The 26,550-nt window shown below is 42.1% G+C and overlaps 1 protein-coding gene across 1 annotated transcript in view; it reads right to left on the bottom strand.

The window, feature by feature from the left end:
* Positions 1-26,550, bottom strand: part of MYLK3 (myosin light chain kinase 3) — a 179,619-nt gene that overhangs the window by 60,612 nt on the left and 92,457 nt on the right. Inside the window, 3 exon segments of the mRNA XM_030205054.1 lie at positions 7,377-7,470; positions 11,755-11,860; positions 22,341-22,891. Of these exon segments, the coding sequence (XP_030060914.1) occupies positions 7,377-7,470; positions 11,755-11,860; positions 22,341-22,891 (751 nt within the window).

The following is a 26,550-nucleotide window of genomic DNA, read 5'->3' as shown; positions in this document are numbered from 1 at the left end:
ATCGCAGGGACAACCAAAGTTCCCGGGGGCGTGTCAGAAGCGTAGCGAAGGCGGGACTGGGGTGTGTTTAACACATGGGCGTCCTCGGCCAATAATGGAAAAAAGAAGGGCGTCCCTGACAAACACTTGGCCGACTTTACTTGGTCCATTTTTTCTTGTGACCAAGCCTCAAAAAGGTGCCCAAACTGACCAGATGACCACTGGAGGGAATCGGGGATGACCTCCCCTTACTCCTCCAGTGGTCACTAACCACCTCCCACCCTAAAAAAAAAAAAACTTTAAAAATATTTTTTGCCAGCCTCTATGCCAGCCTCAAATGTCATACCCAGCTCCATCACAGCAGTATGCAGGTCCCTGGAGCAGTTTTAGTGGGTACTGCAGTGCACTTCAGGCAGGCGGACCCAGGCCCATCCCCCCTACCTGTTACACTTGTGGTGGTAAATGTGAGCCCTTCAAAACCCACCACAAATCCACTGTATCCACATCTAGGTGTCCCCCTTCACCCCTTAGGGCTATGGTAGTTGTTGTACAGTTGTGGGTAATGGGTTTTGGGAGGGGTTTGGGGGGCTCAGCGCACAAGGTAAGGGTGCAATTTCTGAAGTCCACTGCAGTGCCCCCTAGGGTGCCCGGCTGGTGTCTTGGCATGTCAGGGGGACCAGTGTACTACGAATGCTGGCTCCTCCCACGACCAAATGGCTTGGATTTGGTCGTTTCTGAGATGGGCGTTCTCGGTTTCCATTAACGTTGAAAACCGAGGACGACCATCTCTAAGGTCGACCTAAATGTTAAGATTTGGGCATCCCCGACCGTATTATCAAAACAAAAGATGGACGCCCATCTTGTTTCGATAATACGGGTTTCCCCACCCCCTTCCCGAGGACGCCCTCAGGAAAACTTGGGCGCCCCGTTCGTTTATGCCCCTCCACGTGTGATTCCTCCTTTGTAATTTATATCATTATTTGTCCCTGTGGAACATCATAGTAGATTAGTGCAACGTTTTGTGGATTGTTTGCACAAATTCACTGATTTCCAATGAATATGATTGATCATGTTGTCAAATTTAGATATGGATGAAGTCGGAAGAAATAGGGAACACTGGATATTTACCCTACAATCTGTGCAAACTCAAGGGCCCTTTTACTAAAGAGTTTGCGTGCGGCAACTGGCTTGCTGCAGGCCTACCACAGGAGCCTGACTATAGTTCCCACACCCAGCGCATGCCATTTCCGGTGCTACAAAAATATGTTCTATTTTTATAGCACCTGTGCTTACCCGCTGGCATCATGCAGCACTATGCACTGCCCGGTTACTGCCGGATTAGCACAGGAGCCCTTACTGCCACCTCAATGGGTGGTGGTAAGTGCTCCCTCTGAAATGGCCATATGGTAAGTGGTTCACGTACTGTATGGCCATTTCTTTTTGGGGAAAAAAGACAGCCTTTTTATCCGCTACGGTAAAGGGGGGGGGGCCTCAGCACGTTTCAAAAACACAAGCTGATGCTAGTGCAGGCTCCCTTTTACTGCAAGTTAGTAAAATGACCCCTCATTGACAAAATTCGGAGATCAATTTGCTATCTTTGATATTACATATGGAGGACAGGGTACTTCTATAATTTGGCACCACATTGGGACTTAACACCAATTCTATAATGGCACTTAGGAGCATTTTAGCTATTATCAAATACTAACGCAAAGCCACATTTGAGTGCCTAAATTTAGGCACGCCCAGTTTTGCCAAGTCAATGGTTAGTGTAAGTTGGCATACCTAAATGCACCATGCAATGTGCCTAACTGCTAGTCTTCTACAATTTGCATGTGTCACTTGTCAGCACACTCATGGTACATCCGTGCTTTGCTCATGTGTATACTCCCTTGCAGTTATGCTCTAAATGATTTTGGTGTTTACTTTATAGCATTGCACTGCATAAATGCCAATTATTGGCACCTCTGAAGCTCATAAGTGCTAGCATTCTATAAACTACCTGCCCACAAGGTGCAAATAGTAGGCACCAAGTTGTAGAATGAGGGGGATGATATTTTGGACTTGGTTTGTATACTCTGCAATGATTGGTGAAAACTTGCCATTGTGTTGATATAAGAAGAACATTGAGATGCCATCTTTCTTTATCACATGAGACAAAATGTGAAATTGGTTGAACCACTATCTTCAACTGTCCTGAAGCAGAGCACTGTCATACTCAAAACTAGAGACTGATCAAATTTCAGTTTTGGTTTTGGCTTCAGCACTGAAACCAGTCCAAAATTGGTATTCGGCCTTGTTTCAGTTTCAGCCAAAAATGCTGGTGCGTTTTCATCTGAAACCGAATCTGTGCTATGCAGCCCTTCCTCCCTTCTCCCACCCCTGAACAGAAGGAGTTTCCTCTCTCCCCAGGCCTATTGTTTTGTTAGTGGTGTAGTAGCTAGTCAGGGAAGCCAGGAGTGATCCCAGCAGCTGTCTTCTGAGACTACTGCTGGAGGTCATGGCAGCCATTTTGAGACTGAAGCTGGCATGTCTAAGAATGATCAGTCACTCCTACCCATGCCAGCTCCAATCTGAAAATGGCTACCGTGATCGCCAGCAGTAGTCTTGCAAGACTGCCATTGGACTCAAGGACTCAGCATGGGCAAGAGTGACTAGGGATTACTGCTGCCCCGGCTAGCCACTACACCACCAAAGATATGGTAGGCCTAGAGGGGTATATGGGTGGGTCTGGAAGAGGGCGGTTCAAGGGGTGGACAGGCTCCTTCTCTTCTGAAGAAATGGAGGGAGGACTTTTCTATTCGGGGGAGGGGCTCCTTCTCTTCAAGGGGGAGGGAGTGGACCTGTTCCCATTTGGGGCCAGGCTGGGGCAGGGCCAGGTTTGGTTTTGGCTGAAACTAAACAACCTGATTTTGATTGGCCTCTTCTCGAAACATGTTGGTATATGTAAAATCTAGAAGTCGAAATGTATGGGAATAATGAAAAGATTGAAGACCTTTTGTGAATGAATTGTAATAATTTTGGAAGAAAAACAAGTGGTGATTTTTTTGTATATTTTGCTGTACTACACATGGACAAATGTTTTGTATGTTTGAAATTAAAGATTGAAGATTTTAATTACTGGAAACAATATGTCGTTTATAATGATTTTTGAACCAATCATTATACCATAATCATATTTTGTATAATTCATTTTACTACGTTTTACGCTGTATATGAAGGTCCAAACATTTTTTTCAGTATATATAGCATCACATAAATGAGTTTCAGTGATTTGCTCAGTGTTAGTTTTTGAGAGATATTTTATAAAGGTAACATATGCATCCTTATGTTTTTATAGAATAGCTTACCCGATAAATATGTGAGTGTGTTAAAACCAATGTTGATGTGAGCAGCCTTCATTCTGCTTCTCTACTGAATGGGTTTCCCTCAGTTCTGGCTGCAGGTCTCATCCTATTACTTCCATTTTCAGGCCTCAGACTGTGCTCTGTAAATTACTACTTTTCTGGGGTCATTGACTCAACAGCTGATGCACCTGTGAGTAAATCCTCCTTACTGGTTTCCCCATGATTACCTAAGCCTGTTTCTATGCCAACATCTACTGAGGGTTTGCAGCAGGATACTGTTTTGGTTCAAGATATTTCCTTGGCAAATATTTGGTGGGCCGTGACCAGAACAGAAGGAAAAATCTTGGTTTTGAAATCTTATTTCAAGAAGACGCAGCATTTTGTGGTCAGAGGGGGCAGGTGTTCTGCTCAACCGCAGAGAAAATCTTCTCTAAAAATGAAGACACAGATGTTGATTTTAGAGGACACTTTTTTTTTGGTTTTTTTTTTTCTTCTTGAAGGTTCTCCCTGTAAGTGGTTGCTGAAATGTGTACACGTTTCTGGACCCTGCTTACCTGGAAAGATTTCTTATGGATAGGAAAAAGTGATTTTAGCATTACTTTTTGGGAGGTAGAGGTTAATGGGACTGCTAATATGTATAGGGATGTATTAGATTTTTGAGAGGTGTAAACCCTTGTATTTCTTTTATAGTTTGTTGATTATGTGGATATTTAACTTTCTTCTCATGATGTGGACTTCTGGAAGCTTTCATTGTACTTTCAATAATTATTTCAAATATGTTATCCCAATTCCTGTTTCCTGACTTGGAATGTAATACATTGAAACTTAATTAAAAAAAAAATAGCAGAACTAGAAAAGACCCAGTAAAACAGGGCTGCCAAGAGCGTCTGTCTCTCTCCTGCTGCTCCTACGTGCCGGGACCTGGATTACCTGGGTTATCATATTAATACAGTCATCCAGGACCGGCAAACAGGAGCAGGAGACAACAGACCATGGAGGTTTTCATCCAACCTCCTTGCGACAGACTGAGAAAGGTAAGGTGGTGGAGGCGGTGGCCCAAAGTTGGAGGAGGCACGAGTGGGACCTGGGCATTGCTTTGTCTCTCGCCAGCCCTGCCAGTGAAGGGGACCAAAATGATAAAGGGGATGAAATAGCTCCTGTATGATGAAAGGATAAAGGGCTCCTTTTACTAAGCCGCATAGACGCCCATGTGCTCCCAATGCATGCCAAAACGGACTTACCGCCCGACAACTACATGGCTTGTGCGGTAATTTCATTTTTGGCATGCATCCTATATGCGCATCCGAAAAATATTTTTTGTTTTTGGACACGCATAGCAGGCACGCGCCAAGTGGCATCTGAAGTGCGTAGATCATTATCGCCCAAATTCTTTACCGCTAGATCTATGAAAATATTGATTTTGCTGCATGTTCATTTTCAGGGAAAAAAAATAAGAGGCCTCTTTTACAGGCTCGCTGAAAAATGATTCTGTACGTGCCCAAAACCCGCGCCTACACTACCGCAAGCCACTTTTCAGTGTGCCTTTGTAAAAGGACCCCAAACAGATTAGGGCTTACCAGCTTAAGGAAGAGAAGGCTAAGGGGAGACATGATAGAGGTCTATAAAAATGATTACTTGGCATCATTGACTATTGCTTACAATCTGGCACGTTGTCTATGCTCACTCAATGATCACAGACTTATCTTACCTAAACCTAGACAAACATATCATGAAGTTACAAGAAAAAGTTACTTTTATTTCCTGGCTCAGTTCCTGTGGAATAGCCTTCCTCTGTATATAAGAGCTGAGCCTTTGATAACAAACTTTAAAAGATTTTTTTTTTTCAATTATTTAGTGTGTTTCTGGGTTAACGGATCAGTGGTACCTGAAGAGAATGTGGTAGGTATGCAGCTATATTTTATCTTGTTAACAAAGGCAATTCATCGAGTACAAATAGATGTAAACAATGAGTTAAAAGTGAATGGCCAATTACCCTTTCAAAATATTTTTCACTCACCATACAGTTAAACTATGGAATTTGTTGCAGGAGTATAAGGTGAAAGAAGTTACAGTAGCATAGCTGGATTTTAAAAGGGTTTAGACCAGTTCTCGGAGGAAAAGTCCGTAAACCATTATTAGCCATGTAGACCCGAGAAAGCCACTGGATCTATTCTGTGGGATCATGCCAAAAGTTTAATGCATAGAAAGAGGCAAACTACCACATGGTATCCTGTTTCTGCACATTTAACTGAGCTTTAAGGACTAGATTCTGTAAATAGCACCCAAATTTGGGCACCAAAAAAAATTAGCACCAAGCCCAATTCTATAAACGGTGCTCCGAGTTGGGCGCTGTTTATAGAATAGAACAAAGAGCCAGGATCGGCACCCAATTTTGGGCATGAGGATTTATATCAATTGAAACCTGGTTTAAATCCTCACACCTCAATTAGGCATGGATCGTCCATATTCTGTAACATTGCACACAAATTCTAGGAATGTCCCTAGGCTGCCCATATCTCTCTCATGGTCAAGCCCACTTTTGGGATCCACACTTAAAAATTTATGCATACATCTTTATAGAATACCAATACAAATATGTGTGCATAAATTCTAATTGATGCCAGTTAGCACCAATAATTGATTGTTAGTGTCCAATTATTGGCACTAATTCACTCGCTGTCCAATTAAATTGTGCATGCAAATTGGGCACGTGCCCTGATTTGCATGCACAATTTGGAGCAGCATATATAGAACTTAGGGGTAAGTGCTTAACACACTTTAGTAAAAGGGCCTTCTAATACTTCAGATCTGTACTTAATGTATACAGGGCATAAGAATTAGTCAGACAAATCTGAATTTTAGGCTGAATCTACAGCCTTGCCATGGCTTTAGTGAACATCAGTTATTCAGAGGAAGTTATTTACAGCTGGGGAGATAACTGAATCTTTCTATAAAACTGATCAGCTATCTTTAACTTCTTCATAGAGACTTTCCATACTTACCTGAATTCTGACAGTATGAATTCCACACTGCTACAAATGATGAATTCGTAGTAGAACTTAACATTAGTATTGATAACTTATTCACAAATTGTAAGGATTAAGGTAGTTCCTTGATGAGTTTACACAGTGATGAGCATGAGAATAATGTTTTTAAATGCTTTATATGAGTTTTTGAAAAAATAATATATATTTAATAATAAATATGTAAAGAGTGATGATGAATTTGAAGTACAGTATATATTTTTTTCTTTTAATTATTTCACATTGAAAGTATAGAGTATGCTGTGTAGATCAGTGAAACAAGCTCCTCCTTTAACATTTTTGAACTGTATTTTTTAGACAACAAACTTGTGAAAAATGTACAAGTGTGTGAAGACTTCTTAGACCCTGTGGATGTAATTTTATAAAATGTTTTCATGTGTAAAATGCTGGATTTATGCATATAAAAGATGCCTCTCATAAAATGAATTCATGCAGAAAAGTATATGAGGTGAAATTATTTATTATTTAGTTTACGTAGATTTATTTAGATATGTATGTGGACGCAGCATTAGAGCAGGTATGTTCAAGGGAGATGTTTGGACAGAGTGTGGCTACAGTAGAAATTTACAGGCATATTTTCTAAGCTATGCACATTCATGCATATTTTACACTAACATTTAGGCCTGCTCTTGAGCAGACATAAATATCAGTGACCTCAATCTAAGCACTATTTCAACAAGACTTATGATAGTATTTTATGAAAGCATGTAGGCTGCAGATAAGTGCTTTTTTGTCCTTCACACATAGGCAACTTTCCATAAAATCTCCCTCTGTATGTGATAGAGTCTTAAAGCATTCCCAGATTATGCCAGAATTTAAGATTTATAGTGCTGATGTAGAAAAGAAATCTGCCAACATAAGTCATCTTGTTGACAGAAATATGTATTGCTCCTATTGTACGTAGGTTTCAATGTGCGGGTATGGTGCAAAAGTAAAAAGCATATTTATTGTGTTAAGCACTGGCTGAGTGTCTGCAAGGACCAGATTTCAAGTATGGAATGCTTACCCTGTCCTTTGCGCCCTTCACCTTTATTATTTTGGCTGCCAGACTCAGGCCAGAGGATACCTCGGTACACTTGTGAACTTGACCGAAACGCCCCCTGTTGGTACACATAAGACATAAATTACATATCTGAGCAAGAGACTTTCAGGACAATTTGTTAGTGAATGAGATACTTGTTTCATATTGCTGATTAAAAATAGCCAGGTACAATGGGAATAGAATTAGCAGGCCAGTGGCATGAATCGCTTCTTATCCTCAGCTTATGAAGGATTAATGTCATATTTCCAATCAGCTGTTCTGTGCTTACATTAAAATATTAAGCCCCATTTGTATTACTTCTTTTTTATTTTATTTTTGTAAATATTCACAACTTTTCAAGAAAAACTCTTGATTTGTAAAAATAGAGGGGTTAGGAAACATAAATTCAAATCACACAAATTATACAATATTCAAATTATAGGATATATGTTATTGCCCCCTCTAATCTCAAGTCCACAACATTGGAGAAAGAAAAGCCAAGGTACAATCCAAGAAATATGCTCTCCACTAATACAGCAAGGAAATAATAAGAAGAACTTAAGTGCCTAATAAATATTATGGAGTAGATGTTAACATTACAGGTTAGACGCAACCCTTGAATCTATAAGAGAACTTAAATGAGTAGGATCATAGAAAATATATTTAGCTGAATTAACTTTCAGTACACATTTACAGGGGAAATTAAGCCAAAATAAACCAACCAACTGAATAACCCGAGGGCAAAGTTTTAGGAACACCTGACGCCTCTTTTGAGTTGCTCTTGCAATATCAGGAAATATTCTAATCTTATAGTTCATAAAAAGTTCATCCCTATGATGAAAAAATTGTCTCAAAATCCAATCGCGATCTGGTTCCAATACAAAAGTCACTATTAGAGTTGCTGGTATAATACCCTTGTCATCATCTTGAATTATTTGTGTAAGATTCAACATATCAAATGAGACTTCTGCTCCTTGTTCAGCTTGATTAATATTTTCTTTTTTATCCTTTTTATATGGTGGAATATAGTATATCTTAGAGACTGGCGGATAGGCCTGCTCCGGGATCTTCAATACCTCTGATAGACATTTCTTAAAAGTTATTAAAGGAGCAATAGATATGACTTTAGGAAAATTAATCAACCTTAGAGTTTTAGCCCTTAGTTGATTTTCTAAGTTTTCATTTTTATAATGTAACAACATATTTTCCTTGATCAAGTTGGACTGAGTTTGTTGAAGAGATTTTATACTCTCATTATTCGTTTCAATTATTTTCTCAATAGTTAATATTCTTGTTTCCAAGACTGGAATCTTTTCCAAAGGCAATTTTGTATTTTGAGTCACCAGTTGCAATTTTTGTGAGAAGGAAGGTTCTAAGCTCACAAGAGCTTCCCAAATTGAGTCTAAAGTTATAGTGGTTGGTTTTACAGGCAAAAAGGACTTTCTGGGTGCAGTGGATTCAGCCAGAGTTTCACCCGAAGGCCGCTGCTCCTCTACTGCTCTGGAGTCTGCCAAAACATTGGCTCTCTCCAGTATTCCTCCTCCGGTACTGACATCCAACGGCTCCATGCTGTAATCCGGCCCCGCTGGAGGGAGTGCTTCTTGGTCGATAGCAGGGGGAGCAGGACACCTCCCACTGCTCCCTCCAGCAGTGAGGCTCCTGGTTCCGAAAAACTTCCATGCACGGCAAAGCGGTCCATTGGCCCCGATGGTGTCACAGGTGTTGCGGGTACAACATGATGTTTACCCCTCCTTTTTGGCATAGTCACAGGAAAAGAGTTTCAACAATGAAGGTAATCAGGTAGCGAGCCACCTTGCAGCGTTCTCCTCAGAACGCCATCTTGTTTTTCCTCCCCATTTGTATTATTGCATTCATAGTGACATGCTGAGCAGCTGTAACTGTATGCTCTGATTGCCCTTTTGTAGCAGGTTCATGGAAAGTATCAGTAAAGATGTTTCAGGCCCACACAAATTATTCCCAAATGCAATATGCACATGTGGAGGAGACACAATACTAGTTAATTACTCTGTGAGCATGTCCACTTCATGTGGACTCTCCTGAATTTTCCACTGCATGTTATGAAATAGTGATTGAGAATATGGGGAAAGGATTCTTGCACGCCATGTCCTGCTCTGCTCTGCTGTTATATCAGTGAAGCTGCACCTGTTCTCCAACACTTGTGTTTATTTCTTTCTCCAAGGCTTGCTCTACTGGTTGACAAACAAGAAATGTAAAGGGCGAGGGATGGGTAGAAAGAAACAGGTGCCAGTCTAAAATGAGTTCAGTCCAACAGAGGCACAAGGAAGGCCCTTACCAAGAAATCATTTTAAATATAATACATATACATGTTATGCAAGGTGGAAAACACCCATGCACATAAATTTGGCTCCTGGCACCTGTGCAAAAGCCTGAGAAAGGAGTTCCACCAGCAGCCAGAAAGGTAAACAGCTGGGTCCAGATGGAAGATTACTTCAGCTGCCACTACCAGCTTGCGTTGAGTTTGGACTGAAGAAACTGCCTCTGGATAGTAAAGAGTGAGCTGGATGGGATGGGAGGAGGGGAAACAGAAACTTATAATTTATAACAAGTTGAATGCATATTTCAGATACAACATCCTGCCCTGTCCTTTAACCTCACCTTTTTATTCCCTTCCCCTTAATTGTTCTGTCGGTTTACCTGTCTTAACTAGATTGTAAGCTCTTTGAGCAGGGACTGTCTTTTTTGTGTGTATGGTGTACAGCGCTGCGTATGCCTTGTAGCGCTATAGAAATGATAAATAGTAGTAGTAGTAGTAGTAACATCCAAATCTGAACTGAGATGTCCAGTTCAGTGCATGTCAAGTTCTGCTAGTGTTTAAGAATAGGATCTGCCACCATTAAGCCTGTTCTAAAACACATGCAGGCATGGACATGTTGTACGTACCTGTCCAGTTACATGTGGCGGGAGCATCCATTTTACAAGCATCAACTTCTGAACTATCAATAGGCTCAACCTGCCAGCACATACACATGTATGTTGATATTTCAGAATATACACAAGTATGTCAACCATTTTAATAACATACACATCTGGGGGTAACTTTATTTTTATTAAAGTTTTTAAAATATTACAAAGGGAAAAAAATATATATATATATTTAGTAAAAATGACTTATACATTATAAATAATGTAAAGAAAATAGAGCAACTTTACCAATTACCTCGAATATTGTGTTCAATTCTGGTCACCGCAGATCAAAAAAGATCTAGTGGAATTAGAAAAGGTGCAGAGAAGGGCAACAAAAATAATAAAGGGGATGGGATGACTTCCCTATGAGGAAAGGCTAATGCGGCTAGGAATCTTCAGCTTGGAGAAAAGACGGCTGAGGGAAGATATGATAGTCTATAAAATAATGAGGGGAGTGGAGTAGAAAATGTAGACGTGAAGCGTCTGTTTATTCTTTCCAAAAATACTAGAACTAGGGGGCATTCAATGAAGCTACAAAATAGTAAATTTAAAACGAATCAGAGAAAATTTTTCTTCACTCAACATGTAATTAAACTCTGAAATTTGTTGCCAGAGACTGAGGTAAAGGCAGTTAGCTTAGCGGGGTTTAAAAAAGGTTTGACCAGCTTCCTAAAGGAAAAGTCCATAGACCATTATTAAAATGGACTAAGGGAAATCCACTGCTTATTTCTGGGATAAACCGTATTTGTGACCTGGATTGGCCACTGTTAGAAACAGAATGCTGGGCTTGATGGAACTTCCGTCTGTCCCAGTATGGCAATACTTATGTACTTATATACCACATTACAAAGGATGACCTAAGACAGCAGAGTGTGATCAATTACAATAATAGGGTATTAATTCCACTTGCCACCCCCCCCCCCCCATCCAATTTCCACCTATAAAAGATATTCATAAATGTAATAACTATTTGTTCATCAAAAAAGCTACCAGCTGAGAAGTATCATTATAAATAAACTCCAGAATGAGACGGCATAAGATGATGTTAAGAAGTTACAGGCTAGGAGTACTACACTACAATTACAATTTATCATTTCTATAGCGCTACTAAACATATGCAGCGCTGTATACTAAACATGTAAGAGACAGTTCCTGCTCGACAGAACTTACAATCTAATCAAGAGGACAAATGCGGGAATTACTCATGGTGGGAATGATAAAACAGACATGGGTACTGAACAAGTGAAGAGGAGTTAAGAGTTAAAAGTAGCCTCAAAAAGGTGGGCTTTTGGCACAGATTTGAATACGGCAGCAGAATTTTGAACAGATTGAAAGGGAGAGAGATGGCTTAGTGGGAGACAATACACTATTACAAGTTTTTACTTCATTCACAATAACACATCACAATTATACTTACCCTCCTAAAACTTCATGCTGACATATTGCATAGCACGTGGACACCGGTGCTGGTTTGACACTCACTATGCGATGGGCAAAAGGAGCAGGTGGAGGGGGGCTGTCATCTAAGCAGAGAGAATAGTTTAACACATTTGTGATCTATTAGTCAAGACACTGCTTTGCAAGGCAATACACTTCATGCTGTTCTTTGTTCCCTGTTTTCTGTCAGTTCTGGGTTAAAATGCCTTAAGATGATTCATCCTTCTTCACAAGGAGGTGCTGTTATGGTTCTCAAATCAGGGGCTCATTTACAGAATCTTCACAAGAAGTAGACACAAGATGCATTAGCTTAAATTATGGCTAAGAATTATCTTTTCCTATTTTGGTTATCCTGAAAACCAGATCTACGATATTTGTAGCCATGAGAAATACATAAGAACAACTAATATTTATGTTTATTACACAACTTAATATTCTTCCGTTCACAAAGCATCAAAGCAGCTTATAAATGAACACAACAGATGTGGGAAGAGAAAAGGAGGAAAAATATGAAAAACAAGGACCTATGATGCAGGAATTTGCAAAAACATAGCCATGTTGGATCATCATCAGGCTTACTTTCGAAAGAGAAGGGCGCCCATCTTTCGACACAAATCGGGAGATGGGCGTCCTTCTCTCAGGGTCGCCCAAATCGGCATAATCAAAAGCCGATTTTGGGCGTCCTCAACTGCTTTCTATCGCAGGGACGACCAAAGTTCACGGGGGCGTGTCGGAAGCATAGTGAAGGCAGGACTGGGGCATGCTTAACACATGGGCATCCTTGACTGATAATGGAAAAAAGAAGGGCATCCCTGACGAATATTTGGCCGACTTTACTTGGTCCTTTTTTTTTACGATCAAGCCACAAAAATGTGCCCTAAATGACCAGATGAACACCGGAAGGAATCGGGGATGACCTCCCCCTACTCCCTCAGTGGTCACTTACCCCTTCCCACCCTAAAAAATTTTTTTTTAATTTTTTACAGCCTCTATGCCAGCTTCAAATATCATACCCAGCTCCATGACAGCAGTATGCAGGGCCCTGGAAACGTTTTAGTGGGTACTGCAGTGCACTTCAGGCAGGCGGACCAAGGCCCACCCCCCCCCCCCACCTGTTAAACTTGTGGTGGTAAATGTGAGCCCTCCAAAACCCACCACAAACCCACTGTACCCACATCTAGGTGCCCCCCTTCATCCCTAAGGACTATGGTAGTGGTGTACAGTTGTGGGGAGTGGGTTTTGGGGAGTTTTGGGAGGCTCAGCACACAAGGTAAGGGAGCTATGCACTACTACTACTACTATTTAGCATTTCTATAGCGCTACAAGGCGTACGCAGCACTGCACAAACATAGAAGAAAGACAGTCCCTGCTCAAAGAGCTTACAATCTAATAGACAAAAAATAAATAAAGTAAGCAAATCAAATCAATTAATGTGAATGGGAAGGAAGAGAGGAGGGTAGGTGGAGGCGAGTGGTTACAAGTGGTTACGAGTCAAAAGCAATGTTAAAGAGGTGGGCTTTCAGTCTAGATTTAAAGGTGGCCAAGGATGGGGCAAGACGTAGGGGCTCAGGAAGTTTATTCCAGGCGTAGGGTGCAGCGAGACAGAAGGCGCGAAGTCTGGAGTTGGCAGTAGTGGAGAAGGGAACAGATAAGAAGGATTTATCCATGGAGCGGAGTGCACGGGAAGGGGTGTAGGGAAGGACGAGTGTGGAGAGATACTGGGGAGCAGCAGAGTAAGTACATTTATAGGTTAGTAGAAGAAGTTTGAACAGGATGCGAAAACAGATAGGGAGCCAGTGAAGGGTCTTGAGGAGAGGGGTAGTATGAGTAAAGCGACCCTGGCGGAAGATGAGACGGGCAGCAGAGTTTTGAACCGACTGGAGAGGGGAGAGGTGACTAAGTGGGAGGCCAGCAAGAAGCAGATTGCAGTAGTCTAAACGAGAGGTGACAAGGGTGTGGATGAGGGTTTTGGTAGAGTGCTTGGAAAGAAAGGGGCGGATTTTACGGATGTTGTAAAGAAAGAAACGACAGGTCTTGGCAATCTGCTGGATATGAGCAGAGAAGGAGAGAGAAGAGTCAAAGATGACCCCAAGGTTTCAAGCTGAGGAGACAGGGAGAATGAGAGAGCCATCAACAGAAATAGAAAATGGGGGGAGTGGGGAGGTGGGTTTGGGGGGGAAAATGAGAAGCTCGGTTTTGGTCATATTTAATTTCAGGTGGCGTTGAGACATCCAGACAGCAATGTCAGACAAGCACGCTGAAACTTTGGTTTGGATGCAAGGTGAGATATCAGGGGTAGAAAGGTAGATTTGGGAGTCATCAGCATAGAGATGGTAGGAAAAGCCATGGGATGAGATTAATGAACCAAGGGAAGAAGTGTAGATAGAAAAGAGGAGGGGACCAAGAACAGAACCCTGAGGTACGCCGACAGGCAGAGGGATAGAAGTAGAAGAGGATCCACCAGAGTGAACACTAAAGGTGCGGAGGGAGAGGTAGGAAGAGAACCAGGAAAGGACAGAGCCCTGGAATCCAAGTGAGGACAGGGTATCGAGAAGTATGCTGTGATCGACAGTGTCAAAAGCAGCGGAAAGATCAAGAAGAATGAGGATGGAATATTGACCTCTGGATTTAGCCAGTAATAGGTCATTGGAGACTTTAGTAAGCGCAGTTTCGGTTGAGTGGAGAGGGCGAAATCCAGATTGTAGTGGGTCAAGAATAGCATGTGAGGAGAGAAAATCAAGGCAGCGGTGGTGAACAGCACGCTCATGTAATTTGGAGAGAAAAGGAAGGAGGGAGATGGGTCGGTAATTAGAGGGACAAGTAGGGTCGAGTGAAGGCTTCTTAAGGAGAGGTGTGACCACAGCATGTTTAAAGGCAGCAGGGACAGTCGCAGTGGAAAGTGAGAGGTTGAGAATGTGACAGATAAAAGGAATAAGAGCAGGAGAGATGGCATTAAGAAGGTGGGTGGGAATGGGATCAGAGGAACAGGTGGTACATTTTGAGGAAGAAAGGAGAAGTGTAGTTTCCTCAATAGTAACTTCAGGAAAGGAGGAAAGGGAATGAGGGGAAGGAGAGAGAGGGGAACGGACTAGTGGAGGGAGACGTGGTGAGGTAGCGAAAGCAAGGTTTATCTATGCACCTGGGAGCTTTTTCTGAAATCCACTGCAGTGCCCCCTAGGGTGCCCGGTTGGTGTCCTGGCATGTCAGGGGGACCAGTGCACTACGAATGCTGGCTCCTCCCATGACCAAATGGCTTGGATTTGGTCATTTCTGACATGGGCATCCTCGGTTTCCATTATCGCTGAAAATCGGGGACAACCATCTCTAGGGATGACCATCTCTAAGGTTGACCTAAATGTTGAGATTTGGGCGTCCCCGACCGTATTATCGAAACAAAAGATGGCCGCCCATCTTGTTTCGCTAATACGGGTTTCCCCGCCTCCTTCGCGGGGACATCCTGCGAGGACGCCCTCAGGAAAACTTGGGTGCCCTGTTCGATTATGCCCCTCCATATCTCAAAAAAGATATAGTGGAATTAAAAAAGGTTCAAAGAAGAGCAACAAAATGATAAAGGGGATGGAACTCCTCTCAATTGAGAAAAGGCTAAAGAGGTTAGGGCTCTTCAAAAGAGATGGCTGAGGGGGAATATGATTGAGGTCTACAAAATCCTGAGTGGTGTAGAATAGGTAAAAATGAATTTTTTACTCTGAAGACTAAAGGACACTCAATAAAGTTACATATAAATAGGAGGAAATATTTTTTTCACTCATTGAATAGTTAAGCTCTGGAACTTGTTTCCAGAGGATGTGGTAACAGCAGTTAACGTATCTGGGTTTAAAAAAGGTTTAGATAAGTTCCTGGAGGAAAAATCCATGGTTTGCTATTGAGATAGACAGTCCCAGCTTACCCTGGAATTGGTAGCATGAAATGTTGCTACTATTTGGGTTTCTTCCAGGTACTTGTGACCTGGATTGGCCACTGTTGGAAGCAGGATACTGGGCTAGATGGACCATTGGTCTGACCCAGTATGGCTATTCTGATGTTCTTAAAGTCGCCAGCTATCTCAATCACCCATCAACTCAGTCACCAATTCCAGAAGAGAAGTAAAACGTTTTAAGGCCTGATTCAAACCTAACCTAAGAGCATTCAATACACAAACACTTAAGAATTTCATAGCAATGGAGCCAGAATGTAGAAAGTTGAGTGGCAGGTAATCTCCAATCATGTTTTAGAGAGTGGGGAAATAAACAATGATCTATCATCCTGAGAGTGAAGTACTGCTAATGGTTCATGAAAAAGCAGGTTATTAAAAAGAGAAGCCAGCTGTCTGGCCAAAAAACCTGAAACACCAACACTAGTATTTTTAAGTTTAACCCTATAGGCTACTGGCTGACAATGACTATGAGTAAAGGAGGAACATGGTCAGTCATTTTAGCATAATGGAGTAATCATACTGCAGTATTTTGGATGGTCTGAAATCTGTTAAGAGTACACTGAGGAATCCCATTATTATCATGCATTACAATAGCCAATTCAGTTGATGATTAGGGTATGGATAAGAACAAACAACATGGATTGATCAAGGAATGATCTAATTTGATGCAGTGCAAAAAAGAAGACTTTATAGCCTTAGCAATTTAGGATTCAAATGCCAATGCAGAGTCGAGAAAAACTCCTAAAACTTATACTGAAGAAACAAGAGGAATTCCATAACCACTCAGAGAGGAAGTCATAGAAGGAAAAGAATTTCTGTTATCCATATTACCTGATATTTTAAGAGAACTAAGCTTGAACTATTTTGAATCAAGCCACTAGGCTATCTTCACAAGGCAATGTTTCAATGGTTGCAAATTAAGAGGGGCATTTTGATATGACGTTTAAATCCGATTTTCAACATTTTGTAAAAAATGTCCAAAAATCTAGTACTAAACATGGCCATTTTCAAACAGAAAAATGTCCTACTTTTTGTTTCAAAAATGGCCTTTTTCTAGATGTTTTTGTGCTCAGTGAATCTATCTTTTAGGACCATTAAAAAAAAAACTCCAAGGGAGAAATCCACAAAAACAAGCCATTTGGATGTATGGGGGTCCAGTATTCTTAGTAGACTGGCCACATAGAAATCCCAGCAGAGCAGTGGGGCACCCTAGGGGACACTGCCGTGGACTTCACATAAAAGGTCCCAGGTACACATCTTACCGTTACCCCCTTATATTATGGTGAGCCCTCCATAGCCCACAAAAAACCTACTCTACCCAACTGTACACCACTACAATAGCATTTATGCCTGCAGGTGCCACATATATGTAGGTACAGTAGGTTTTTGGTGGGCCATAACTTTCCACCACAAGGCCTGAGTCCCCTTCTCTACAGTCTATTGCACTAACCACTAGGTTACTCTAGGGACCTGCTTGCTGCTCTAATACGACTGGCCATAACACCTAAAGCTGCCATAGAGGCTGCTATGTACTGTCTCTTTCATAGCTTTGGAGGGTGGGAGGGAGTCAGTGACCACTGGGGGAATAAGGGGGTTTATGCCTTAATCCCTCCAGTGGTCATTTGTTCATTTAGGGCACCTTTTGGTAACTTAGTCGATTGAAACAGGCCTAGCCCTAACACTGGCACTGAATGTCCAGGGCTAATTCCTGCTATGGAAGATGTTGAAGCTTATACTGGGCTGAATATCAGCAAAAACCCACATAAGCGTTTCTGGACAGGTCTTGATCCCCCTTCCGATCCTTCCTCCCACTCCCAAACATCATACCCTCCCCTTCTGATCTTCTGTCCCACCCTTCAGAATTACAGGAACCCCCATCTTGATCCTCCATTCCACCCTGCCCCCCAAAGAAAATTCAGGGCAGACCCAAGCCCCCATCCCACCCCTGTAGGCCCCCCTCGGGTCTACCTCGATGGTCCCTAGTGGTCTAGCAGGGCATATAGGCAGGAGCAATGCCCACTCACTCCTGACTGCTGTGGCTGCCTATTCAAAATGGCTGTCTTGACCTTTAGCAGCAGCCTCACAGTCCTACCTGAGTACTATGAGGGTGCCACTAGAAGTGAATATCTGGATCATGTGCGGCCACTGGCAGTAATCTGGGTGCCAGCCTATATTCAGACCAGTGCTTGGATAACTAAGCAGATAAAGTTAGAACAGCCATTTTGCTGTTCTAACTTTATCTAGGCACTTACCCAGTTAGCGAACTGAAAAGCGCCACTAACTATGTATGTCCTTCTTCTACGCCAAGTCTGCTCCCAGATTGCCGCAGCACTAACTGGTCAGTTAAGTGCTGCTAAATACAGCAGCAGAGCTAGCCAAAGCCATTTAACTGGACAGGAGCCTCTCCTGCCTGGTTACATCATATTGAATAAGCTACCCCACTCAGTTTGCAAAAACTTTGAAAGTACTTTATTTGAACTGTACATTATTTTTTGGGATACATCTAATAAAGGTGCTTTAAAGAAAATATCTTCCTGACTGTACTTGAGTTTCTCTAAAGCTGGAGCAAGTGAGGGGTTTCTCCCAGGGTGATCAGGCAGTCAGGGACTTAGAGCATCTCCCTCCCCCATCCACCAGAACCCTTTTCTGAGCTTTTACTAATTCTTTGTGTACTCTCTGGGGTTGGTAGGTCAAAACCTATTCCCAGTAGCAGTGGTGTAGGAAGGGGGGGCGGTCCGCCCCGGGTGCACGCCGCTGGGAGGGGTCGGCGCCGCTGGTTACCTGCTCTCTCTGCCCCGGAACAGGTTACTTCCTGTTCCGGGGCAGAGAGAGCAGGGAACCAACGGAGCCGACGCAGCTCCCAGCGATGACGTGCACTCGGCGGGGCGGAGCACCAGTGGTAATAATGCACTCCGGGGGGTGCGCGCACCAAGGGGGGGTGCGCCATGCTGCACCCAGGGAGGTGCACAGCGGCGACCCGCCCCGGGTGTCAGCCGCCCTCGCTACGCCACTGCCCAGTAGAATCCAAGTTATACACCAAACAGGGGACTGGTGGAGGAGCCTGGTTGTTAGTAGCAGCAGGCTGTAAGATAGAGAGACTAGGGTTCAAATCCCCCTAGCACTCCCAAGTTACTTAACCCACCAGTGCCTCAGGTACAAGCTTAGATTGTGAGGTCGCTGGGGACAGAGAAATACCTAGACTACCTGAATGTAACTCACCTTAAATGACCATTGGAAAAGCATAAGATGAATACTAAATAAATGATTTTGTTTCAGTCTGCTTGTTTCAACAGCAGACTGAAAACAAATCATTTAGGTAATGTAAAACCCTGTTTTAGATCAAATTACAATTATATTTGTATTCCACAGTAAGAACAACCAGTCATCTTAGACTGGGAAATTACAATATACAAACAGCCTACAAATTTCTCGGAATACAGAATATTCTAAGTCTAATTGCCCAAATAGTGAGTGAATAAACAAGCTTTCAATTTCTTCCTAAATCTTATATAATTTGTTTCTAATCTAACCCCATTAGGTAAAAAAAAAAATCCAAATTCTAACTACCTGGTAGGCAATTAACAAAACATATTTGCTTTTGTATTTCACCTGAAACATCAAAGGAAAATTCAGTTTTAACTGACTTTCCGCTCAAAGACCTTTCCTTAACAAAAACAAAGATAGTGCTGTGTTGACATTAATGGTGCAGGAGACATCCCATACATGATGTTAAACACCAGCACACATAGTTTAAACACAGGCAGACAATGCAGCTGCCTAAGGAGGGGAGTTACACTATCCCATTTTGAAGCCTGAGAAATCAATCTCGCTGTCGTATTTTGGAGCATCTGTAGTCTACAGAGCAATAATCTAGAATACCTAACGTACAGCAAATTACAATAATCGAGCTGGCTTAATGCCAGCGCTTGAACTACTAACCCAAATTGATGCAGAGAAAGATATTTTCATATTCTTCTCGATTGTCTCAAGTTCCAAACAATTATTTTCATCAAAGAATTAAACTGACTCTCAAAAGTCAATGTAGGGTCCAGCAAAATACCAAGGTCCTACCTTTTTGAATTTCTGAAAGAGATTATGAAGAAGTGAACTTTAAATTCAAGGATTAAAAAAAGAGTGATTAGTTAACCCCAACCAATACAGTAATTGGTTCACATTGAAAGAGGACCAGAGGTTCATCAAGGCCAACCTTTTTCTGATTGCCAAACGAATAATCTCATGTTGCTAACACATAGAGAGCCTCATGAAATCCCTCAGGCTCCAGCTGGACTCTCATCAAAGAGACTTACTATGGTATGTGAATTACTTGGCCTGCTCTGTTAATTAGGGGACAATGATTACAGCACAGAATTATCTGAATGTTTATCTGCTGTTTGCAGACAAGAATCCTTTCTAGAATTTTCTGTAGAGACCCCTTATGGAATAACAGAAGGTAAAATATAATCAGAAAAGCCTTGCAATGCCAATTGCCCTATTGTCATTCTGAGCTCAGGCCCTGATTTGAGAACCAGGCTTTCCAAAGAATGAAAGTAAAAAGGCTTTTTTTTATTGGACTAACTTAATACATTTTTTTACTAACTTTCAAAGGCAATACCGTCTTCCTCGGGTCAGAAATGAATAAAAGCTGACAAACAAAATATACAAGTGAAACATAAAAGCATTCCAATGACAATCTTACCTTTAAAAGTGGACCAACATGGCTACCACACTGTTTTACCCAAGAAGGTGAATGTAGAAATCAGAACTGATATGTCCAGATCGAGACGTGCACAGTTCCAGTAGTATTTTAGAAAAGACTCTACCAATGTAGAGAATGTTCTGAAATACATGCAAGAGTGCACATGCATGTGGTGGCATTTTACAATTATAAATGTGGAAAAAAAATCAATGGAAGAAACTCAGCAACTTACATTTGTAAGTTATCAAATACCGAACCGACTTACACATATAACTGCCAACGCTTATATGGCCTAATGGTTAGTACAGTGGGTTTTGATCCTGCTATTCTGGGTTCAATTCCTACTGCAGAACCTTATGCAAGTTACTTAATTCTCCATTGCCGCAGGTACAAAAACTTAGATTGTGAACCCTCTAGGGACATAGAATGCACCTGCTCATAATATGTGATCATTCTCTGCCTTGAACTTGATACTTAAGTGGATTATATAAATGCCAGAATAAAATTTTGCAAAGCTACATTTGTGTCTGCTGCTAATTTCCTATAGAGTCTGCAATCTTTTAATTTTTTGTACTATATGGAAGAGGAAATTGGCAATGGGGGAATAAGAAAGCTAGCCCCCTTAATCCCACTTGTAAAGTGTTGGCTGAGAGGAGCTATTTTTAAACCTATATCTGCATTTGGGTAGGTGTAAATCCGAATGTGTGATTTTCCCACATACATATATATTCCCATTCTGAAATAGGGATTACTCATGTAAATTTTAGTCCCATCCAAGCCCCACCCATCTCATACCCAAACCACACCCTCTTCAAATAAGCTTCCATACTATGGATTTGCACATATAAATATCAGCTTTCTAAAAGGGGATTTTATCCATGTATGTAAAATATGTATGCAAATCATGAATAGAAGGGATTTGCTACACTGCTTTTCTATAGTTACAATCAAAGCAGTTTATTTATTATACAAATATTTATTTTCTACCTGCTGCAATGAATAGTTAAGTGACTTCCCCATAGTCAGAAGGCGCTGCAGTGGGAATTGAACCCACTTCTGCTGGTTCTCAGCTTACTGCACTAACCAAGCCCTCTAAAGTCTTCTTGAACAACCACCATAGTCTTATTCTGGTAGGAACACTAATTTACTGGTTCCTTGTAAATGGTTAATATGACATAGGTGCAAATATATCTATGCATGTCTGGAATTTTCATAACATTGCACCTTGCTAGCAGTCCCTGTGTAATGCCTAGATGATCAAAAGTCCCGGGCTGTTCCAAACAACACTCTAAAAATAGCGCTGGAACAGGGAGACTCCCTTATATGGTGTGAAGTCCTGCCCAGCGCATCCCAGGATGCACTGGGCAGGGCAGGGTGCCACCATTTTCAAGGCGGTGCTGGGAGTGTATTACTCCTTCTTCCAACAAAGGTACAGGGGAAGGGAAGAGGGCTGCTGGACCACCAGGTTGGGGGGGGGGCTTGGTTTGCAGCCCACTGGGCCACCAGGGCTTTTCTGGGGGATGTGAGGGGGGGTTAGGAGGGCTGGAGAAGTTGTGTCGGGGGGCTCCAGCCTCCATGTCGCTGGCTTGGGGTGGGGAGGGTTGGGGTTCCTGCTCCTGTGAGGGGGTTTATATTAGGGGGAATGGGGGGCTTGCTAACATGCAAATGCATGCTAGACAGGGCTCACCATTCCTCCTCAATGGTCTGCAATCCCTAACGCCAGCTCTGGGCTGGCATAGGGTTTGCCGTGGACAGTGCATCAATGTTGTTTCATGCGCTCAGGAGCTCTGATCATGGGGTGGTAGCAAACGCAGGTGCTAGTATGACGCTAATAGCCTCTAGCGCCAACATTTGTTTCTGATCATCAGCCCATAAGTATGGATGTGTATAAGCCCAGCATCCTGTGCCGCTGTATTTCAGTAAACAGAACACTTACCAATAACAACTGTGTCTGTCTCAGATACTGTGCTGGGGCCTGTAGTCTGCTTTGTCTCACTCTCCATCCCATCTATGAGTGGGGCTTCTGATTGTGGGTTCAGACCATTTCTATCATTATCCAGTATTTTTGTAGCCTCTGGTGGCTCTTGGAAGCTTTGTCCCATGTCTGCGGCCTCACTTCTACCATCCTTTTCCGTACTGCTTGAAGGAGTCAGATCCTTGCACTCAAGCTCAGCTTTTTCCACAACCTTCCTCTCCACTGACGGTTTACAAAAAAGTATCTGAGGTTTCCCTGCTTTGATCACTTGAGGATCTAGCTTGCCTTCAGACTTCACATCTTTTCTTTCTCTAAATGGGTCTGTCCGGATGTCCTTATGGCACTGCTTATATTTTGGTTTCTCCTGCAAATGTCCATCATCTTCTGCCTCAGCAGGTGGATGGAGTGGAGCTTTTTCCTTTGTGCTGTCACCTATCATGTTGTCTTGACTTTTTTCATGGGTGATTAATGTTGCCTCTTGTGCGTCAGCCTTCTGTCCAGGACTAGAAAACCTGCAAATCAGATATTTTCTTATAACTCATCAGAATTACGCTGAACAGTACACAATAATTGTTCAATTTTAATATTCTGATAGTCTTGTGGCTTAAGCACAGATCTGTAAAATCTGGGGGGGGGGGAGGGGTCCAGGTTCAAGTGCCATCTCCATTACATATGTGACATAGCACATCTATATGCTTATGCTCAGACTGTAATCTCTACCCAAGGAAGGTACTATATAGCACAATGATCACTGGGATTTACGCCATGTTTTTATTGGTGTAAATGGATGTATGTATCTGAAGTCAGCATGTGATATGTAAATTTGGAATCTGTAAGAAATTTTCATCAGTAATATTATGAAATAATACTGAATAGAACTATGACAAATATAATTTTCACCTCATAACTCTGGATGTTGTGTCCTTCCAAAAGAGGAAAAATACACACACACACACTCCTATACCTTTCTGACCTCATGTGCAACTTTCTTTACATTAATCCCTTTTCCCTCCTGTTGCCTTTTCAGATATTACCCAATACGCCTTCTTCGGAAAACATGTCCATGTAATGTGAAAACGTTGCAGGTTTTCTTTTAATTCGCTTTGAGCCCTATAGTATGAAAATTGTGCAGTACATAAACAATGAAGATAATGTTACAAAAATAACAGGATGGAGTCGGTCCAGAGGGAGGCTACGAAATTAGTAAACGGTCTTGAATGCAAAAATTATAGGGACAGGCTTAGGTACCTCAACATGTATACGCTGGAAGAGAGGAGGGAGAGAGGAGACATGATAGAAACGTTTAAATATCTCAGGGGCATTTATGTACAAGAAGAGAACTTTTTTCAAATGAAGGAGAGCTCTGGAATGATGGGGCGTAAGATAAGAGGGAATAGGCTTAGGAGTAACCTAAGGAAGTATTATTTCACAGAAAGGGTGGTGGAGGTGTGGAATGGCCTCCCGGTGGAGGTGGTGGAGTCGAGGACTGTTCCAGAATTTAAAAAGGCATGGGATAAGCATGTGGGATCCAGGGGCGTATCTGAACTGCGGCGGTAGGGGGGGCCAGGGCCAGAGAGGGGGGGCACATTATAGCCCCCCCCCCCCGCCGCCGCCGCCGCCATTGCCGATCCCCCTCCCCCCAGCCGCTGCCATTGCTAACCCTCCCCCTCCGTTGCTCGCCTACCTTCGCTGGCGGGGGACCCCAACCCCCGCCAGCCGAGGTCCGCGTCCTCCTGCCGCTGCCGGCTGCCTTTGGTCCTTTCATTCTTCCATTGAAGCTGGCGCTGACGAAAAAGTTTCTTTTGAATCTGACGTCGCTGCACGTTGCACGTTGTACGTGCAGGACGTCAGACTCAGAAACAATTTCTGAGTCTGACGTCCTGCACGTACAACGTGCAGCGACGTCAGACTCAAAAGAAACTTTCGTCGGCGCCAGCTTCAATGGAAGAATTAAAGGACCAAAGGCAGCCGGCAGCGGCAGGAGGACGCGGACCTCGGCTGGCGGGGGTTGGGGTCCCCCGCCAGCGAAGGTAGGCGAGCAACGGAGGGGGAGGGTTGGCAGCGGTAGGGGGGTCCAGGGCGAAATCTGCGGGGGCCCAGGCCCCTGAGGCCCCACGCAGATACGCCCCTGGTGGGATCGCTTAGGAACAGGAAGAATTAGGGGTTACAGAGGATGGGCAGACTGGATGGGTCATATGGCCTTTATCTGCCGTCATGTTTCTATTAATATCTCATATTTCATCCAGAGAGTGTTGCAGCAGCTGTTGTCCTACAGTAAACATGATTCTAGCTGCAGTGTTTATTTATTTATTTATTGCATTTGTATCCCACATTTTCCCACCTATTTGCAGGCTCAATGTGGCTTACAATATTTCGCCATGGCTATTAAATTTCTAGCCTAAGAAAGATGTACTACTTTCTTCCTGTAAGCAATGACTTTTCTCTACATATTATAAAAGTTATAAAATCTATTTATTTTAGATTTATATATATTGGGTACCTTCAAATGAAATGCAACCGGAGGTTTAAAATGTTTTAAAATATTTTATTTGGGGAGGAAGAGCCCAATGTGGGAGAAGATCAGGAGGCGCCCTGGTTCTGCCGAGGGGTTGAGCCACGGTGTCCACGGCAGTTGCAGATGGGGGTCCTTCACAGCCATTTCAGGCCAATTTTGAGTGCAGGCATCTGGGGCGAAGAGGCAGGAGAAGCGCTGGCTCTGCCAGAGCTCCCAACCATGCGTCAGAAATATTGGAAGAGAATGCCTGTCTGTTGCATGACTGGAGTTACACCTAAACTGTATTTCTAGTGTATAATATCATGCTGTGCTTTTTTACCCTATTTCTGTCTATTTCAATTGTCTTGTAAAATCATGCTTAACCTTATTTCAGATAGAATTCCTATTATCCCTCCAGGACACCAATGGTAATTTAATCGCTTTGATGATTGTAATTTAATCCCTTTGATGAAGTATTGTTACTGATGGACAAAAATAGTCATTCCTGTCAACAACAACATCATAGTGGAACCCTTTACATTATCACAGTATTACTCAGCTTTACAGAGTGCTTCACAATGTGACCTCACCTCCGGAAACAAGGGCTCACCCTACAAATACCTTAGCAATACCTCAGATGACCCCCTGTCAGACTAACAGAGGTGAGATTCAATCATTAAAAACTATCCTCGCTTTCTTGTTTCTAAAACAAGAAGGGAAATTAAACTAAATAAGAAACTCAGTTAAACGAATATTGAATTCGGAAATAAATTACATTTATTGACTTGCAAGTGATTTGTTATAACATTTTTTTCTTTTTCTTGTTAGGAAAATAACAAATATTCGCTCCAGCAACGCTTAAAGACAATTTGTCAGATAAGTATTTCTCTTTAAAAAAACATCGGCTATCACATCAAATTTTACATAAACAGTGCTTAATATTTTTTTTCTCCTTGAAATTGTAAGGGCTGATTCTTTGCTTTGTTCTTTTTCTTTCAGGTTCTCTTCCAGTCGTGCATGCAAGGTAAGTATAAAATCGGTAGCTTTGCTTTACTTCTCCCCCCTGTTTAGTGATAAGTCTCTTTCTCTAGGGTTAATAATGAAGGACCAAAGGATACTTCCTTGATCTTCTATCCTCTTCTTTCTTGGCATGGACTTCCGTCTTCACTGGCCAGCATGAGTTTGATAGAAGATTTGACTAGCTTGTACTTGATAGCAGATCCGCTTCAAACTCCTACTACTCTATCTCAAAGAACTTAAAGAAAGAAAACCTATTCCCTACCTATGCATTCCATTAGTATATTAATATTTTTCCTATTTGCTAGCTACCCCAAGTAAATAAAAATATAATTAGGTATCCCTAAGCTATAACCCACCCTCAAAAGATTTTTGAAAAAAAATATATAAACTTCAGATTTTGTGGTAATCTGATTTTTAAACTTATACCTGTTAACAGCTCTCAGGCATTAAACATATAATTCAGAATAACTTTCTTAGAATTATTTTTAACTTTATCTGGATTATTTATTTATTTTACAGCACATCCCTCTTTATATATAAGTTCCAATTCAATTTTCTTTAAAACAGGTAATGTCTGTATTTTTCTTCCTTATTAATATAAAAACAGCACACTCAAATATTAAGGCACTGATCCAGCTATTCAGGATAACACCTCTG

This window comes from Microcaecilia unicolor, chromosome 5 (assembly GCF_901765095.1).
Source record: "Microcaecilia unicolor chromosome 5, aMicUni1.1, whole genome shotgun sequence".
NCBI lineage: Eukaryota > Metazoa > Chordata > Amphibia > Gymnophiona > Siphonopidae > Microcaecilia > Microcaecilia unicolor.
Note: the sequence above shows the minus strand (reverse complement) of the source record. Positions and strands in the feature narration are given on the sequence as shown.